Source organism: Eleginops maclovinus, chromosome 3 (genome assembly GCF_036324505.1).
Source record: "Eleginops maclovinus isolate JMC-PN-2008 ecotype Puerto Natales chromosome 3, JC_Emac_rtc_rv5, whole genome shotgun sequence".
Taxonomy (NCBI): Eukaryota; Metazoa; Chordata; class Actinopteri; order Perciformes; family Eleginopidae; genus Eleginops; species Eleginops maclovinus.
In genome coordinates, this window is record NC_086351.1 from 2,656,712 (window position 1) to 2,677,195 (window position 20,484).

Here is a 20,484-nt window from a genome sequence, read left to right on the forward strand (position 1 = left end):
AACCCCAAAAAGCGAAATAGGACATCTTTAAAAATAATTTGGTGGCACCCGATCCTGTGGTTATTCAGACGTGCTTGTTATTTTAGGAATGTTTTATATTGTTTGTTTACTCATTTCCTTTTTGCATGTCCTGTATAGCTGGTGTGTGTGGTGCGTATTTTAAGGACTTTTTGAATTGTTTTTTAGATATAATCTGTTTTGAAAGGGACCTTGAGTCATCTGCTTAGGGACTAAAGACGAAAGATGAAATCCATTTGGCATTTACATCTATTTGTATTATTGTGCACTGTCCCTACTAAACTCATAATTAATTCATCATTATAAAAGACATAAAGTCCCACCTTGATGTCAGTCTTAACACAAGCATAGTGTAACCTATCAAAAGGTATTTCCTGAAGCTCGCTGATAAAAAAAACCAACAAGGAAGAAAATAAATCGGCTACATTTCAAAAGGTGATTCTCCAAAAGACGGATGATAGTAGCCGTCGTCCTCAGGCAGGTCGCTCTGAGCCTGGGGGCCCTGACAGATGAGGTGCTGTCTGTGGGATCGCCTGAGGGCCCCTGCAGGTGATCTCAGGCTGTGTGTGAGGCCTCAAAGATATATAACACAGCCCGGGCCATGAAGGGATTTGAGGGCTGAAATGTGAGAACAGTTCTGAAAATAGCAGGCAGCCTGAGTGAGGAGGATGAAGGAGGGTAGTGGGATCCCATGCACTTCTGGTCCCTTTATACTAAAGGTTTTATATGCAATTCAAAGGCATGTTTCTCCCAAAATCAGTGTTTCTATCCATCTGACAGGTGTAGTGTTTTAACATGCTGATTAAACATCATGATAATCACACAGGTGCAGTTTGGCACCTTTTTCGATGTTACCAGCAGAGTGAATGGGCGTTATCGGTGGTAATCACTTCCTCTCTAATGCATCACTTGGGCCAAACTGTGTTGGAAAAGTAACATTTGAAAACAACACTTGGTAGCAAGTTGCAAAACTGAATGAAATGTAAAGTTTTGAACACAAACTAAATTACTTTCTTAGGTCTATTGAACAAAACTACAGTCATAATTACTATCTTTTTTCAGTGTGTGTTTTTGTAAATGAACTCTGTAAATACATGGTAGAACTAGTTGCACTTTAGTAGAACTTTAATTGGCTGGAAATCGTGCCGTCGTCATTCAAACTGCAGGAAGGATTTGAATGCCGTGTATTTGTCAGTATACGTACAACAGTATGCACAACTGCTGACCCCATTTACCCAAACTGACCCAGGACCGCCACTCTCAGTGTCCTCAGCTGCAAGACGGTCTGAGACCTGCCATCTGGACAGTAAATGAAAATTTAATTTTCGCAACCAAAAGATTTCTGCACAAACTGTGAGAAACCATCTGCGTCGTCGTGGTCCTCAGAGGGGCTCGACCTCACTGCAGTCCCTCTCTCAAAACAACTTGAAAAAGCTCACCTTTGGTAGCATCTGGCATGAGAAAATCTTCCCTTTAGATGATTTGTGACTTAAAAATGCAGGTTGTAGCCCCAGTTATGTGCCCTGATAAATGTCCTTTTCTACAATAAAACTGCACATTTGAGATGAGGCTTTTATTGTGAAAAGTCCAAGGCCTATGAGTCATATCCTGCTGATTAATCAGTGTCTTGATGTGCCACACCTGTGTAGTGGATGCATTATTTTGGCAAAGGTTAGGTGCTCTTTTGCACAGTGTGAGTGAGTAAAAAAAAAAGCCTTTACTGTCAAGACTTAGATGTTTCATTTAAACTGTGTTAACCAAGAAACTGCGAGACCGCCTTGGTGCTCGTGGTCCTCGGAGGGACTCGACCTCACTGCAGTCTGTCGTGCAAAACAACTTAAAAATGCTCACCTTTGGTAGCATCTGGCTTGAGAAAAACTTCCCTTATTGATGATTTGTGACTTAAAAATTCAGATTAGTAGCCCCAGTTATGTGCCCTGATAAATGTCCTTTTCCACAATAAAACTGCACATTTTAGAGAGGCTTTTATTCTGAAAAACCCAAGGCCTATGAGTGCCACACCTTTCTAATGGATGCATTATTTTGGCAAAGGTTAGGTGCTCTTTTGCACAGTGTGAGTGAGTAAAAAAAAAAGCCTTTACTGTCAAGACTTAGATGTTTCATTTAAACTTGTGAGAAATAGGATGGAGCCCGTTCTGTCAGATTCATGTCAGCCACAATCTGCTTCATCCCCCTGAAGTACATCAGAGGACAGCTGTTCAACAACCCACCAACACACACTTCCACTGCTGCGCATACTTTAAGGGTTTTACTAAAAGAGCTGAGTCCCCATGAGCCTCAGACTGATGGTCACTGGGAGCTGCCCGGTATGATGACTAGAGCCATTACTGGTGACCATTAAGGAGAGAGCAGCTGGAGGTTAAATGCTTTACTGGCTGCAGTAGAGGGAAATAGTGTTTTCTTTTCCGGAATTATATTTACACATAACAGTGTTAGTGTCATTAAGTACGTTCAGAAACATGGCATTATGGGAATAAAAGAGAGCATTTTTATTGAAATATAAAAGACAACATTTCACAATATTCTAGATTCAGCGTGATTAAATAAAACAAATGTGTGTTTCTTTAATCATCGAACCAGAACCACCACAAAACAAGTGAATAAAACCTCATTAGTACACGAGTGAACTCATATTCACTGTCACACGTTTCCCATTTCCTCTATGCTTTTTGTTGCCCCATAATTATTTGGTTTAACATAATGACATTTTACAAACTTGTGCCAAAAAGAATAAGCTGTAGTTCTGAATAAAGCCCTTAAGTGTGAACGACCAGACAGTTCCAGTAATGAGAAAAATGGGCAGTATAATTAATGGGGTAAAAAAGCAATCTAATTCATGTTATTGATATCTGCTCACGTTGGACACTTCACCAAATGCTTTAAAGTTTAAAAAAACAACAAAAAAAGCTTAACATTCGTCAAGAATGGCACTGATGATTTCACAAATAACCCCCATAATGAGATCTGCCAAACGACGAAGAAGTACCATCATTTAGTTTTGTAGTTTTTCACCTTTAAAAACAGTCAGATTCATCTTGTTGCGACTCATTTAGATCCATGTGACACAGTGGGAGAACTAGAGGGGGTAGAGAAAGCTGCTTTAAAAACATAAAGGTCACACATTTGATTGCCAGAAAAGATACGGTCTAAGAGTCCTTGATCCCAGCAGCGGCTCCTATCGGCTCCCTGCAGGTCACCCTGGATAAGAGGCATGAAGAGCTCTTACTGTAATTGCTTCATGATTATCTCTGACCGCACTGTGCTCCTCCTCAGAGACACAATCCTCTACGGACCCATCACAGCATGAGGGCCCCGTCACACATTTGTCATGAAAAATAAACACAAAAAATAATTCGACCTAGAAGTGAATAAAATACAACAAAGAATAATACATTTAAAGACTTCAAATAGGTTCTTTATCTAGTACCACAGAAGGGAATGAACACCTGCCTCCTGCCAAACAGTTATTAGAACAATATATCATCAAATTGTTGTATTTTATCAAAGCAAATAAAAAAACAACAACAATATTTCAGCACTGCTCTCTGAAAGAGGACAGATTATTCTCATTTTCAGTTCATATTTGTATTTTCTGCCTCCCCTGGGACATGTCTCCATGCTTTAATGTTCAGAAAGCTCTTTATTCCTCTCATACTGCCTGTGCTGCAGCACCTCTTTTCACCCTCTGTGTGAAACCAGAGCTGGTTGGATCTGTTGTGATGGGTCAACCTCTTAGAGATGTCCCGCCCCTTAACCTATCACAATCTATAAAACACACGACAACATTTTTTATATTGACATTAGGCTAACTGTTCCCTCTCCAGGCTCAGTCTGCGAGGCTAACCGTTCCCTCTCCAGGCTCAGTCTGCGAAGCTAACCGTTCCCTCTCCAGGCTCAGTCTGCGAGGCTAACCGTTCCCTCTCCAGGCTCAGTCTGCGAGGCTAACCGGTCCCTCTCCAGGCTCAGTCTGCGAGGCTAACCGTTCCCTCTCCAGGCTCAGTCTGCGAAGCTAACCGTTCCCTCTCCAGGCTCAGTCTGCGAGGCTAACCGTTCCCTCTCCAGGCTCAGTCTGCGAGGCTAACCAGTCCCTCTCCAGGCTCAGTCTGCGAGGCTAACCGGTCCCTCTCCAGGCTCAGTCTGCGAGGCTAACCAGTCCCTCTCCAGGCTCAGTCTGCGAGGCTAACCGGTCCCTCTCCAGGCTCAGTCTGCGAGGCTAACCAGTCCCTCTCCAGGCTCAGTCTGCGAGGCTAACCGGTCCCTCTCCAGGCTCAGTCTGCGAGGCTAACCGGTCCCTCTCCAGGCTCAGTCTGCGAGGCTAACCGGTCCCTCTCCAGGCTCAGTCTGCGGGGCTAACCGGTCCCTCTCCAGGCTCAGTCTGCGCTGTAAAGTCTCATAAAGTGATCCAAAGTCCTCCTGATGTTGGTGCTGCATGAACATATCTACAAAAGTCTTCCTGATCTTTACAAAAGGTTATAAAAATCGTCGAAGTACATCATCACAAATCACGTTGCTAGTGTCTGCGTCCTCCTCTCCCTCTCCCTCTCCCTCTGCCTCTCCCTCGGCCTCGCTGCCCGGGGGAGGATTCGTGTGTTTCGATCTCCACGTCCAGCTCAGACTCAGTCACAGGAAGTGCCTCTCCGGCTGCTTCACAGACGACCTCTTCCTCCTGCTTCCTCTCCTCTTTAGCTTCCACTGTGGTCTCCAGCTGCTCCTCCAGCATCACCTCTTCCTCCTCCTCCTCTTCCTCCTCCTCCTGCTTCACTGTAGAGGTTGGGGTAACAGTCGTTTTGGTAATGCTGTTGTTGATGCTGTTGCTGGTGGCGATGGCCTGCTCCAGTCTGAGGCGGTACTGCTCGGCCTCCTGCTCCTTCTGCAGGAGCTGCTGCTGGTACCCCTGAGCTTTCAGATTGGCTTCCTGCAGCTGCCGCTCCAGCTGCTCACGAGTCTCCTTCACTTTCTAGGAATACACAAACAGATTAGTGGTTAAAGGGAGGCGCGACCCCCGTGTGTAAGAAGTAAAGCTAATGAAGAAGTGTCTTAAACCTGAAGTATTTCTCAGATCCAACAGGGAGAGCTCTACTGAACACAGAAAGCAGTCAGAAGAAGACTAAGTGAAGAAGCAAGATAGCAACAGCAAAATCCAGCTGTCCTCACGTTATTTTGTAACCCTGTTTTGGTCTTTATCTCGAATAAATAAGAATACGAACTATGTTTTTTTACATCGAGTATAAATGAAACCAAACAAAGACACGTGCCATATCCTGTGCCTTAAGTTCAAAAGCAATTTTCTTTTTTAGGTGAAGGAAAAAAACAACTAATAATAATTTTAAAAATGCAAAAATAACAAAATAATAATAATAATAATAATTGAAGAAAGCATACAAATAAATACATATGACTATTATTAGTATCAATAACAACAACAACAACAGTAATCGTCAATAAAACCCTTTCAATGAAGTTATACAAATGTGATATCTCAGGGTCATTGTTCACAATTATTTTCTAAGTCAAATGGACCGACGTCGTGTTTCATTCCAAACAAAAAGACATTTCCTACAGTGGCCTTATTAAATTACACGCCATCAGAAGATTAAATAGCTGTTTGCTTTGTTTACTACAAATGATGCAGTTGCTGGAGTGAAATGCTGGAGAGGCTGAGAATGTGTAAATGTGCAAGCTGCTGACTTATAAGCCATCAACGGGAGTAAAGATGAAAAACAGTCCCTCGTTTATGACTTACAAACATGCAAACACCATCTGACAACTCAAGATGTTCTGTGGGAATGATTATTGTTTACCATGAACTAAAATCCATGATATCTGGCTTTCATTGCTTTGGCTGATGTGAAGCTTCCATGTTTGTTTGGGTTTTTTTTATGGGGGGGGGGAGTTCTATGTTATAAGTTGGATATATAAATGGGACACTTTCAGTAAATGCCAGACAATAACAGCAGACGATATTTAAAGTGCTCCCTGCTTACCTTGGATTTTAAGATGCTGTGATTGGCTGTGGGGTCTGTCTTCCTCTTGTGTGTGGGCGTGGCCACCTGAGGCTCCTCCACCACCACCTCCTCTGCCATAGAGCTGGCGGGCAATGCCACCACTGTAGCAGCAGAACAGAAGTAGGGTCTTATTAAGCATATCTTATGTACTTCAATATATGTGTTCTTGTTTCCTTATGATGTGTGTGTAGACTTGCACTTCTGCAAGACCTATTCTTTCTATGTTTGCACCATGAGTTTCAGAGTCCAGTTTTTTGCTTTTGTCTCTGATTTGGCCTCTAACACCCTCTTAAAATAAAAAGCGTAACTGTTTTTAAGTTGCTTCTTTTTGTCCTGCTGACTCGGCTTGTTGTGAGGCATTTGTAATATCAAGACGTTATTACTGGATGGACATTCCTCCACTAAATATCCAAAATGAGATCCCAGTAAGTTGATTTTTCTGTTGTGTTTTTTCCCCATTTAATAGCAGCTTTTTGCCTCTAACAGTTATTAGATTTAGGATTTGTTCTGTGGTTTTACATAATGTTTGAACTCAAGATGAAAGAAACCGCAAACTGCAATGTCATCTCGGGTTGTCGTGACTATTCAAAGCAGATGTGAGACTTTCAAAACCGTTTCAGTGCCTCAGTTTCGCTTGTATTTCCCACAGCGTGTGCCTTTAGTTCTTTCAGCTAAAGGCAAGATTTATGACTAATTTACAAAGAAGTCGATATTTCAGGTTTTCTGCTATGCATGAATTTGTTGGCGAGATGTAATTGGTCAATGACTTCAAAAAGCAGATGTTTACCATTCATTTGTGATTTTATTCAACGCAGAGGCCTGAAACGAATCCTGAGACCCTACTTCTCCTGTCTTAGCATTTGTTTTTAGACATTTAAATAACCATAACTATTTATAGATTCTAGAATTCAGCGCCTTTGAAGACGTTTAATGAATGTAATGCTAAATGTGTGGATTTCTGTCGCTGCTACATTATTCCTTTTTAAAAACTATCTACATTATCCACCATAGCGCATCCCTATTTCCAGTGTGTGTATGTGTGTGTATGTGTGTGTGTTGCCCACTCACTCTGCTGGCCCTGCAGCGTGAAGATGAACTGCTGGCCCAGGGACGCGGGCTGCAGGTTGCCGTGTTGGTCTGTCACTATGGTGATGACCCTCTGCCCGCCGTCGCCCACCACATGCTGAAGGGTTGTTTCCACCGACTCGGCCGCCATGACGTCCTCAGACTTGCCTGAGGAGAAAGAGAGTGGTTTCGTATTGTTGGATAATAAACATGCCTGGAACTCCTCTGGCATCTCAAAGAGCAGAACAGAACCCAGGCCAAAATGTTACACAACAAAAACAACAACACATTAGTTTACCATCAGCAGCTTAAACCCCCTAAATGTGCAATTTAGCCTATTAATACCTATAAAGCACCGCAGACACATATTTACTTTGCCCTCTTATGGGTATTTAAGTATTTTCACTGCAGAGTTTAACTTTAACTTCTGCTGTATATATACAGAGTTGTATTCTTCTTTATCTCGTCCTTTTTTTAATGCATTTTTACTTAAAATTCGTATGTTTTGTTTAACTTTTAATCCACTTTCACTTCTTATTTTTAGATACACTTTAATTATGTTGTATTAGACGTTTTTTATTCCACTGCTGATGTTATATTTAATTTGATCCTTTTATTGAACATTTGTACTTTAACTTTAGTTTTTGTAAACGTTTGTTTTCATCTGTCACGAAACCCAATTTCCCCTCAGGATAAGTTAAGTGTTCTGATTTCAATTTTTTTTAAATCCACTCTGATGGTACAGAGAAGCTGAAGTATGTAGAGAAACATGGAAAGATAAATCATTTGTTTTTGACCATTTCCAATTCCATTCATTTGTAATTCATCCCTCCCTTGTTTATCTCAGTCTTTGGGAGGATTCTTAAAACAATATGTTGGCACATCTTCCTCTAACCGCCATTCCTTCCTCCTGTAGATGCTGGAGTCCAGATGTTTCCTGTCAGATATGATAGTCTCCTGAGATAACGCAGTAAGTCTCCGGAGGCTTTTACTTATTCCCCACCTGCAAACATTTGAGCCCCACATCCCTCCCATCTGCTGTTTATTCATCACTTATTTGTCACGTCCTTTCTGTACTCATCCCTGCACGTAAACACAGCAGAAGGACGAGTGTGTGCTGCCTACCTGCGGAGGTCTTGGTGGAGGAGACGAGCTCCGAGAGGCTCACCAGCCCGCCGGAACGGATGATGTAGTGAGGCTCCTGGTCCACGCTCACCTGGTTCTGCATGCCGTCCTGCACACAAACACACACACCTTCAATATCTGACTTATTTTGGCTATTTAAAGGGAAGAAGAAACAAGCTTTTAAGACAAACTCCTCACTTTATACGTGGATATGATGAGACTTTAAGTCCAAAACTGTGTATTTCTTTCTGTTTTTATTTTGCTATCCACCAATTCTGATACAAGAGCATGTTACCAATACATTTGGGGGCATTGCATCAACCTAGAATACAGCTTTACAGATCTGTAAGTAAATACTTTAACTAGAAAGTAGTAGAAAATAGGACCCTGCAAAATGTTTCATCGGCCTGAAACTAAGATAACTAGTCTAAATCCAAGGTAAAAAAGCAGAAAGTAATTCACATTCTTTACCACATCCAATTCCTTTAGTTTAATTGTATTGGAAATAGTCAGAGCAAAGGTTTTTAGGGTTCATAAACGCCCTAAGGTTTGAGGTTTAATCTGATCTCTGCTCCTGAGAGTGAGAAATCACTTCATTGGTGGGATGCCAGCCTCTTTCTTCAAGTGAGCCCATTTTCTGAACAAAAGCAATTGTGCGGTTAATGGTGGATAGAATATGATGGTGGCATTAGGCTGAGGTTTATAACGAATAGCTTCTTGTATTTTCTATCGACTGATAATTAATTCTCAGCGTAGCGTTGATGGGATTTCATCAGAGGGAGACACTTCATCTGCACCGTAGTGACAGAAAAAGAGAAAGATCATCAGGATTTTATGCATGAGATACAAACATTTTGTCTGGCTTTATGTCTTTCTCTTCATAAAACGTCCGATGGTGTCTGAGCAAAAGTGCTTCACTGCAGCCCTTTAAAGCGCTGACCACAGGGGAGCGTTTCCCACTCTGAAGTGGGTGTTTCTGTTTCATAAACTCCTGTCAGTGCCCTTTGGTTTGCAGCCATCTTGCATGGGTCAACTTTGCTCGAGGCCTGTCCAGGGAGAGGAGTTATCTAACTACACAGCCTCCTACACACCTGAAGGCCCTCACACACACACACACACACATCACACACAATCACACACACACACACACACACACACACACACACACACACACACACACACACACACACACACACACACACACACACACACACACACACACACACACACACACACACACACACACACCTGTTACATAAAGCTTGGTAATCCTCATACTGTGCCTACTAATCCATATAACCCATGATCACAACTCTAATGTCGGGGGGTTATCCGGTGTTGTGTGAAATGGTGTCTAAATGCTGGTAGGAAGTGTTTGCAACATGGCTGTCTGACAGAAAGAGGCTGCACTAACATGGAAACCATAGCAACGCGGGTAAGAGTCTGACTGGACGAGTAGAAAAACATCAAACGTGTTTTGTGAAATCGCAGGGGGCCACTGTGCCAACATGTCGACGCCTGCACTTCTCCTTATTCTCTTTTTACTTTTCTCCTCCTCTTTGGTAATCTCCTCGGCTCCCCCCGGTGCTCTTCTCATCCCCCCGTCGTCTCCTGTTTCACTCGCCCTCTTAATCTCGGTCCATCTCCCTCCCTGCCTCTCCCACAAGCCCCTCATTTGTCCATCTGTCTCCTTGTCCTCCACGCCTTCCTTTATCTGTCCATCTCTCCCGCCGCTTGTCCTCCCCGTCTTCATTTTTACCTGCCTCGGCTGAAATGTGCTTGGTCATTTCCTGTCTTTTTTTCTCTCAAACGTCTCCTTTATAACCTTGTATAAAGGAAACTGAAAAGACTCCCCTCCCCTTCTGTCCTTTAAAGTTGTCTTTATTTATTTCCCCAACATCGTTTGTCTTCCCTTCCTCACCCTCTTTGTCATCGTGTCCCTTCTCTCTCGTCCCCATCTTCATCCATCCTTGTCTCTCCCTCGTTCATTTGTCTTTCTATGACTCCTCACTTCTCATTGTCTTTCTCTCTCCTCAACTCTGTCTGAGTGTCTGCCTTCTCCCCCCCTCATCCCTCCCCCCTCAGTCTGTCCACCTGTAGCAGTATCATCAGCTCAGTGTTGCTGGTATCCATGGCGATGTCGAAGGGCGTCTTGTCGAACTTGCTGAGGCAGTGGACGTCGGCGCCGTACCTCAGCAGGAGCTCGGCCACCTCCCTGTGGCCGTGCTGAGCCGCCCAGTGCAGCGCAGTCATCTTCAGCATGTCTCTGGCGTCCACTTCTGCACCGTGCTGCAGACGCGCGACGCCCCCCGGTGGTGACGACAGGAGGAAAACAAAGAGAGACAAACAAAGGGGAGAGGAGAGCAGAGATGTGACTACGTGACTGTGCAGGTATTGTAAGTGGAGTAAACAATTGCACATTGTTACTTTGCTAAATATTGTTATTTTTTCTTTGTTGTACTTTTTTACTACACCATTTTTCTTCTTATGTTTCTATAAAAATCTGTGTTTTTCTAAAATATAGCAACTGTCACCAAACCCAATTTGGACCACTGACATCCAATCTGAGTCTGATTGATTATTCGGATTAACAACAGGGTCTCTGAGGTCCCTGAGACACAATGTCAAGCTTCAAATAATTCTGTTACTTTAAGGTCCTCTGTGACAAATGTACTCTCATATCGTACTCTGTCTATCCAAAAGCATTTGTACGACTGTCCATTTGTGCTCGGCTGGAGAGCTTAGGACAAACTGAAGGCTAACAGGTCCAATCGTATTTCAGATCACCGTGTGCTCTCAAAATTGTTCTGTGTTGGTTCTTTAAAATGCTTCTATGGATGTTTAGCAGCAAATCCAAACAGCCAGCTGACCTAAACTTTGGAGGGTGAAATGTACAGGAATCAAAAAGGGCCAGTAGGCAATTTGTTGATTTTTATCAGAGGGGACTAACCCAATTTGTTCCGTTCAATTGTGACTTGTGAGCCACCAATGAATGACTCTTTGGTCCTGGAACCCCCCTCCCCTTGCTATTGAGTTTAGATTATAGATCAAAATAAAGCTGTCAGAAGAGCAGGACTCAGAAAAATTCAGAACTACAAATCGGTCTGCTACTTCAGCACCACGGACAGCGCCATCACAGTTCCCGCTACTGCATATGTTCACGTGATCATAAACTTTAGACCAGGCACAAATTCCTTTTGAAACCCCTCTTGAATACTATAATAATTAGAATATTTAGTTATCTCACATACAGGACCCTTGATGTTGCCAACATGTCAAACAATAACATGATATGATCATCTCATCAAAGTATAAGCCTGATGTCGACAGAGGCCTCTCCTCTCCTCACCTGCACCAACAGGTCCACTATGTTGAAGTGACCCTCGGAGGCAGCTATGTGCAGGGGGGTCTTGTCCACCTTGGTCCGGGCGTCCCTGCTGACCCCGGCCCGCAGCAGCACCTCGGCGGTGGAGTGATGACCGTACTTAGCCGCCAGATGCAGAGGGGACGCTCCCAGCTGGAAGAAAAAGAGGGAACGAGATGTAAAGAAGCAGCTGCAGGTGAAGGGTCTTATATATCTATTGTTTGGTTAATAAACCAAAAAGTTACTCAATTTACTCTGAGATTAAAAATATGTGCATTCAAAAAAGAAAAGAAGGAACAAATTTAATAGAAATGTGCATTTATAGTTTGGAAAATTGGGAATAATGTGCATTGATTTAATGAATACTGTCTATGGAGGGGTTTAAGGGTCTGTTAGTGGGGGTCCTGGACCTTGGGTTTGATGAGAAGGAACTGTTTGTGTGGCAACAGCATTCTGAGTTCAGCTCCAGATAATCCTGTGCACTAATTTGAAAAAACCCGGTTGCCATTGCACTGTCCAAAAAACAGCACATTATTTTTTACTTCATTTTGCTGACAATTTTACCCAAAGTGACTAAAGTGCAATGACCCAGCAAAAAACCGGCAAGTTCTTTTAACAGGCCAAACCATTTTATGCCAAAAAAAGTCAGTGAGTCTGACCTCTGTTTGCGGTTGTGTGCACAAATCATGTGACGATGCTTCTCACATCCTCATCCTCAAACCTCCAGGGTCGGAGAGGCTGGCACTCTGTCCTTTTACAGGCAGATGTAGATGCTAATGGGATGTCCTGGGATATACATTTTGGACAGTGTGGACAGGAACATGACGCCAGAGTGCTGAGAAGATCACACCTCTGGGTTTGGGCCAGCACCAGTGATGCTCTCTCTCTGGCACAGTGAGAAACATCTGTAGAACCGATGTAGGTAACTTAATTCTGGATGACTCTGACTTACAGCGGGTTGTGAATTGTAAAGTTAAGAAAGGTGGACATGGACAAGTGAAAGAGAAGACTGCAGTGTTGTTGTTAAACTGATGGAGACATGCTGTTCACTGCACCACCTGTTTGAATTATACAGGGCAGGGATTGTACAAGAGTAGGGGGGGTGGGGAGGATGTGCTACCTGCCACCATGCACAGATTATGAGACCCCTGCTCCGACCATCATATCCACATTCAGTAAGAACAACTTCTTGTATCTCGGAGATTCTTTGCATCATATTTGACTAGTTTGGCTTCTTTGAGTGTTGTTTTGGCACCTTCCTTTTAACTGGCAGATTTGGGATGTCCTGGGATCTAAATGTTGGACAGTGTGGACATGAACATGCTGCCAGGGAGCTGAGAGTATCACACCTCTGGGTTTGGGCCAGCACCAGTGATGCTCTCTCTCTGGCAGAGTGAGAAACATCTGCAGGTTATTTTCATTTTTTGGGATTCTGCCTACATGCTGCACACCTGGTTGTTAAAACTTAATGGACTTACAGCGGGTTAGGATTTGAGTGTTGCACCACCTTTGTGAATCACACATTCAGTGGTGTAGGAGTGGGGAGGATGTGAGACCTGCCACCATGAACAGACTATAATACGAATATAACCTAAGACAGGCGACCGCGCTTCTATTTTTAGTCTTTTTGTAACTTTTTATGTTGTTTTAACCTTTATTTCAGTTGTTTAGATATTTTTTTGTTGATTTGGCATCTATTTTAAATGATTCTGTGTCTCTTTAGACATGTTCAGCTTAATGTGGTTGTTTTGTGTCCCTACTTTTATTTATTATTAATCATTCCCCACTGTGGTGGTGGTTGTAGTCATTTTGCAGCACAGTGATTGTTTTGTATCTATTAATAGTGGTTTTGCATTTATTTTTAGACACTCAGGGTGTGTTTGTGATTTTCTGCATCTATTTTAAGTCATTTTGAGTCTCTGTAGTAATTCGGCCTCTGCCTGTGGTGATTTTGCAGCTCAGTAGTCATTAAGTGTATACTGCAGGTCTGTTTGTCTGTCTATTCTTTAAGTGGACTTGACTCAAATGTATGGTTTCAAGGTTTAAAAAAATTAATAAATAAGATGGTTTGTAAACTCCATTTGTTACCTTAGTTTTGACATTTGAGGATTGCATAGTTCATTACCAAAATGAATATTCGATGATATTAATACATTTGGATGACTAATGGGATATACACCATGACAATAATATCCATTTGATAATACATGCTTCTCATTGTACATGAAGAGACATACATTCTGACATTACATACTGTATATACAGAGTACTTATTTTGATGTGTTGTCTTTAATCGGACCCCCTGTGTGCAGTTAGAGGCTCATTAGCGTGTTAAGTGAAACACGCTAATTGTCATAGCTGTTGTAAAGGTGCAGGTTCAAAAGAAAGTGCCCACCTCAGCAAACAAAAGGCCGAGAGAGACATTTGCATGAAGCGCTCATCACAGCACACAAAAGAGGTGTATTTACAACTGTTTACACAAAGTGCCTTCATTAGGAGCTGGGAATGGGAGATGTGATGCATCGTAAACAGTTAGGAATGGCCGTTAGCGTGGAGGTTTACATGATTTGTGAGAGGATGACTGGCTTTGGCTCAGAACACCGTACATCAAGCCGTAGCATAGGAATGTTTTACCGCCGCTTAGTTAGCTGTGTGCATTAACTGTACTGAGACCTCATTAGCAATCAGTAGGCCATTAACACCTGGGAACTGGCACTGACAAGACCCCCCTCCCTCCTACTTAAGGCATTGGAAGTGACAAGAGAAATGAAACCATCCAGCCCCCGTTGAGCCTGTTATTGGAAAACGGGCCATTACCACCTGGAAACCGGCTCCCCTGACATAGCCCCCCCCCCCCTGCTTAAGGCACATTTACACGAAGTGACAACATCAATGAAATAACCAAGTTTATACAGTATGAACCATAGTAATAACACTAAGAGCGGTAAATATTGGATACGCTATAGTAGAAGTAGAAATATAAACAGTGTAATACAGACATCAGTGTGGACACTTTGTATGAATGAATATGAGGTGCACAGTCATACTCGTCCTGATTTGACATGACTTTAGCAAGTATAGAAATGAGTGGTACAAAAGGTCATTTAGACACCCCCTCCCATCAATCCATCTCCTGCTCTGCTCTGAAGCAGTGTTCATGACACGTCAGATTAACTGTGAACACAAACTACCTACTAAGAAAAACGTACCACATTATTTTACACTTATAGGAGTGTGTCAAAGGCTCGAAGGTCCCGCTGTGCATCACACACTGCGGCGCCTCAGACAGCTAATCCACTACTGCTGACACTCCAACGTAATAGAAATGAAGCATCTGTTATGTTCACGCATCAGGTTTACTCAGTAAAATAGTGTGACAAATCTGCTTCATTTGATTCATGGGGGATTTTATATTCATACATATAAATGATGTATACCGTTGTCATTCTAAAAAAATTAAATAAGCGATTGTGCCCCCTCCTCTACTGATTTTCAAATGAAGACATGATGTGAGCTATCATAAATGCACTTCAACGTGCGTTTTTTAAAATGTGTCACACTATCACAGATAAATGACACCCTTAAATATGTTAATGTGTGGTAGAAACAGGTGGTGTTAGGGAACACATTCAATAAAACTGCATTAGTGACGTACACTGTGCAAGAGAGCAGTTTATTATACGTTATGTTACTTTATAGATCGGATCATAAATGTCAGAAGGAGAGCCTGTGGATTTTTAAATTATTAAAACGTTTTAGGAAATTGAGAATATTTTCCTGACATGTTGTACCCGAAAGAGTGAATAGATTAATCGAGAAAATAATCGACGGATTAATAATGAATCAGTTCGCTTCAGCCCTGAGAAAAAGTTTGATAGGTTTCACAAACATGAAGCTAGTTGTTATACAGTTTGTTAAATGTGCACATTTGTAAAGTGTGGGATTGTTATTTAGATTTACACGTTTAGCAGAAACCCTGTACAAATCTGCCAAGAAAAGGCAGAAGGATTAAATGTGTTAAACCGTTTCCTGTAAAGATATGAATCTAAGACTAGCTGAGTGTTGCTTTTTCCTCTCCCATTATTTTTCTCTTGACTTTCCCTGTCTTTTGAGCTCAGTGTAAGGCCTCAGCCAAACTGTCATTCTGCCACTGTGTGGTGACAAAACGACATTAGGAGGTATCTGTGTTTTCTTTTGGCAGCAGGTGAGGTTTGACACTCATCTCATTATGGATTAGCTTGAAGATTATTCCATATCTAAGGCATAGCAGCCTCACCCAGTCTGTGGTGAATGGAGCTCCATTGGCCATCAGAGCTTTCACATCATCATCCTGTCCTCCTTTCACCGCCTCCAGCAGCTGCTGCCCGAGACACACCAGCGACATCTGCTGACCGCCAGAGGGAAACACAGATCAGCCAGGGAGAAATGTGTGTATGTAGCACATACTGACACAACTGTTCTGTGTGTGTTTTGTTTCTTCCTTTGGAAATGGTTGTGTTTAAATTGATACGGGTTAGTTGTATGTACAAACAATGTTTTGCAAATCAGAAAATCATGAACTTCAGCAATGTTCAATATCTTCCTGGAGAATCATTTTAAAAAGTGATGAACAATTTCGCACTGCTGAGATGTTATGAAGAAAATGAATTAAAGTAATTAATCAAATATATATATTATTTTCTTTTTGCAGTTTTTCGAATATCACAATTTGCAACAAATGTTGACTCTTTTAAATTGATTGTAAATGGTTATCTATTTTGTATTTGAAATACTTCACTGTATTTATTTCCTCTATTTTACTATCTACTCTATAGCATGTTTATTCATATATATTTAGGCTTTGTGCTGTCATACATTGGTGTTTTTGTTAAGTATTTTGTTGCATGCATTGACATCTGGGAATTATTGTCAATACCTCCTCACTGGGTCTTTTCGAAGTTAGATAAATAAATAAACGAATTCATTTACACTTCGTCAAGTCCCACTTTTGCAATCATGTTTCACTGTTATTCGTGTAGTGAATGTGTAATGACACTGGTAGTGAACAGATAACAATTACTAGGAAGGTACTAACTTTGCATTAAACAGAGGTGGAAGATTAACAAAAGTAAAAATAGCAATACTACAGTGTAAAAATATTCCATTCAGGTAAAAGTCCTGCATTCAGAATTGAGCTACGGTATAAGAAAGAAGTATACTATGAGTATTTGAATTACTTTTAATATTACTGGGTTACTGGGTAGCTTAACCTATATATTAACGTGTGTCGATTCAATATTTTGTATTAATAACCTACATCTACAGTCACCAGTAACTAAATATGTTGACTGAATGTAGTAAGTGCAAGTGTTAAGTAGCATAGGCCTAATAAGTTACACCATTTGCAGTACTTGAGTAAATGTTACATTACACCTCTGCTTTTTAAATGCTCTATGCATCTAAAAACGACTCGTTATAACTTTAGGATACAGAAATCAAATGCGAGACTCCGCTCCACACGATTTATAGTAATACTGTGGACGAGCTAAAACAATACGAATCAAATGGCTCACTTGATAAAAACACAGAGATACATGAACTGACATTTAACAACATAATGACACACTTTGTCCCCAAGTTAAGTGATGTTTGTTCCGGAGGAAGTTGAGGCTAGCATTAGGAGCTATTTCCACATCCGCTAGTCAACACTACAGAGGGAGATGGTAAAGTCTGCTCCGATACTTAATCATTTATAATAATGTAATAATAGATCCTGAAGCATGAACATCTTATACAGACGAATACAGCTTATTAACTCTGAACAGACAATAGAAAGCTAACGATTGACGAGCAACGGTAAAAGTAACGTTACTGTTTATCAGTTAGCTCTTATAACAATGTTGTGTTTTTACCTCATTTATCATTATTAATCGCAATACTTGCCTTGAATTGAAGGAGTCACAAAGGTATATTAAAAACGGATTTCTGGTATATGTAAGATGATTGTTACACTTGAGTTATTTCTTTCCAAAAAACCCAAATATTATTTGTTTTGTTTTTTATTTTTAGCTCAAAAATGGCGGCTACATGACGCAGAGGTAGAGGGAAACGGTCGTGTTCCGGTGTATCTTTTCAAAATAAAAGAAGCACTGAACGCGTAACATATTTTAATAACTTTTTATGGCGGGTGCGATGATGTCACATATACTTGTTATATTCATTGAACATGTTGATTTGATATAGTTTAAACCTGACAACAGAATGCACTTTAATAAAATGGTAAGAGGTATGATTTCCCAGGAAAACATTTATTTTGAAGGTTAATTCCGGTTTCAGTTGGTTGTTCGTAGTGGAGAAGAGAGGCGGATCCAAAAGCAATCATTCAAACATCAAGGAGAAGGTTAACTCTCCCCGATATTTAATAATGTATTTATAGACCCTGAAGCCTGAAAATCAGATGTAAACATCATATTCACTCTGAACTGACAATATAAAGCTAGTGGAACTTGCTAATGTTAAAAGTAACTTTACTGTTTATCAGTGTTTTTCTTATTTAGCATTAATAATAACTGGTGTTCTTGCCTCAAAATAAAAGTGTCACAAAAGTATCTTAACACTCTGATTTCTCGTTTACGTAAGCTGGTTGTTAGACATTATGTAGATGTTGAATAGGGTCTACACTGAAAGCTAGTGTCTTAACCATTTAATGAAAGTAAGTGTGCCAAACATCAGGAATAAACTGCAAGTAAAATGATTGGTCTTTGTTACATTTGTACATGTTAGACCTATATGAACATCTACCAAATAGTTTATAGCACAGTAAAACCAAGTGTATCTAAAGTAATTGTGACCACATAAAGGGAGATGTTTTAAGATGTAATTTGATTTACATTATAGTTCGCTCTATTGTAATTTTGTATTGATATTATCTGATTTTAAGACAGCCTCCCTTACTGTTTGCCCACTTGCGTTTAAGTTCACAGTACTATCTTTTTACAAATACAGTTACATTTCTCCAGTTAGTTTGCTGTTTAGCCCAGTACTTTAGAGAGGGATGATGGAGAAACACAACTTAGTTTGGTTGCTTTGCGAGGGTTCAGACTCTTGAACTGTTCGAATGAGCTTCATTGGCACTGGCAAATATGGTCAACGACTATTCATTGATTTCACAAACGTCCCATTCTACCTTAACGACAGTAAAACGTATTGTGGTTTAAGTCATGCCCATATCAGTGGAGTGAGGGGATATATATTTTTATATACACATCGGTTTGAGGTTGATCTGTCTGTGTTTCAGCAGGTATGATGGACTGTGATCACGACTTCGGCGGCGACGTCTGCATGCGGTGCTATGAGCAACTGTCTGAAGATAGACATGGAGATATGCATTGCGCCGATTGCTGGGACACTAGTTGGGATAGATGTCAGTGAGATCCCAATCCTCTGATTACGGAGATGAAGAGTCTAAGCAACTGGTACGGAGAGGAATGGATGGAAACCAACAGGGAGGAAGAGGACTTTGATCACCACTATGCTAGACCTGAGGATGTGGCCTGTGATGTCTGCACTGGGAGAAAGCACAATGCCCTCAAATCCTGTCTCACCTGTGTGGTCTCTTACTGTGAGCAGCACCTTCAGCCTCATCATGAATCTCCTGCTTTTGCAAAACACGAGCTAGTGGACCCCTCCAAGCATCTCCAGGGGAACATCTGCCCCCGTCAGCTGTATGTCTGCACAGCAGAAAATGCAGAGAGTCAGAGAAAGCTGGCAGTGTTTCGACAGAACTTCCAGCAGAGGATCAAGGAGAGAGAGAGAGAGAGAAATGTGAAGCTGCATTTTGAGGAGATGGAAGCTATCAGTTCCTCTGCTGCTGGCACATTGGCGGACAGTGAGAAGATCTTCACTGGGCTGACCCGTGTTATTGAGAAAATAAGAGATTACGTAAGCACAAAATCAGATCACTGCGTGAAATTGACAATAATCGAGTCCAAGAGCTTTAGTGGAGCAGATAACATCATATTTTCAGAGGAATCGCTCAAATAGTGATACAAGCACCAAAATTGGCACAGATACTCCTTAGACATTACTCTTTTCAAAAAGTACGCGGGCCACTTGAAATTCAAGATGGCCACCCATTTTCAAGATGGCCGCCATAAGTAGTAATAAATATGCACAGACCTGGCCAATATGGATGATTCTGACATCAACATATACATTTTTTACCATGTAGAATCCAAATCTGGGACCCTTAAACCTCTCAAAAGCGTACTTTTGCCTTATTCTGGCTTATTTGTAGGCATGATTGAACACGGGGCTGACATCAAATCACAACTGAGATTTGGTGCCTCCAAGTCAGACCTTGCAATTGCACAGCTCCTGCAGTATAACTGCTACACAAGACACAAGGAAGGAGCATCGACTCACAGGCATTCCAAAAATCGGGAAACGCCATTCCCCATCTAGATGGGAATGTCAATATATGCCAAGACTAGGAAGAGGAGGCTGGTGAGAATGCTTCATGAACATAGCCTTAGCATTTCATATGACAGAGTACTGGAAATATCTACGCAGCTTGGAGATGCAACAGGTATAGAGAGGATGGAGTGGTCTGCCCACAAGTACTGAGGAGAGGGTTGTTCACCACAACAGCCATGGATAACATTGACCACAACCCCACTGCAACAACTGCAACAACCTCTTTTCATGGCACCAGCATCTCAGCTTTCCAACATCCAACCAAAGACAACCATGGTGAATACCGTGAACCTGTGAGACTTGGAGAGGAGAAGGTGAAGACAGTTCCAGAACTGCCTTACTCCTTCACCAATATACGCCCAGCCTTCTTCAAGCCTTCTCCTCCACATAGCCGTCCTGTGCAGACAGATCCAAACACCACTCTGTTAGGAC

At 41.6% G+C, this 20,484-nt stretch overlaps 1 protein-coding gene across 1 annotated transcript; it reads right to left on the reverse strand.

Moving 5' to 3' along the window:
* Window positions 1-2,504: 2,504 nt before the first annotated feature.
* Window positions 2,505-17,676, reverse strand: LOC134862033 (GA-binding protein subunit beta-1-like). The gene is made up of 8 exons (XM_063879693.1): window positions 17,521-17,676; window positions 15,875-15,982; window positions 11,584-11,751; window positions 10,329-10,523; window positions 8,235-8,343; window positions 7,113-7,277; window positions 6,024-6,145; window positions 2,505-4,996 (listed from the first exon to the last, which is right to left on the reverse strand). The coding sequence occupies exons 2-8, from the start codon at window positions 15,980-15,982 to the stop codon at window positions 4,550-4,552; spliced, it is 1,314 nt and encodes a 437-aa protein (XP_063735763.1). The 5' UTR covers window positions 17,521-17,676; the 3' UTR covers window positions 2,505-4,549.
* Between the last annotated feature and the right edge of the window lie 2,808 nt (window positions 17,677-20,484).

Excerpts from the sequence above, each read along its gene's own strand:
- LOC134862033 (XM_063879693.1), bottom strand. The coding sequence starts at position 15,982 with ATGTCGCTGGTGTGTCTCGGGCAGCAGCTGCTGGAGGCGGTGAAAGGA. Across the intron at positions 8,344-10,328 it reads AGCTGATGATACTGCTACAG|GACGGCATGCAGAACCAGGT; the intron begins GTGGACAGACTG and ends GTTTGTGTGCAG. Across the intron at positions 4,997-6,023 it reads ACAGCATCTTAAAATCCAAG|AAAGTGAAGGAGACTCGTGA; the intron begins GTAAGCAGGGAG and ends GTGTATTCCTAG.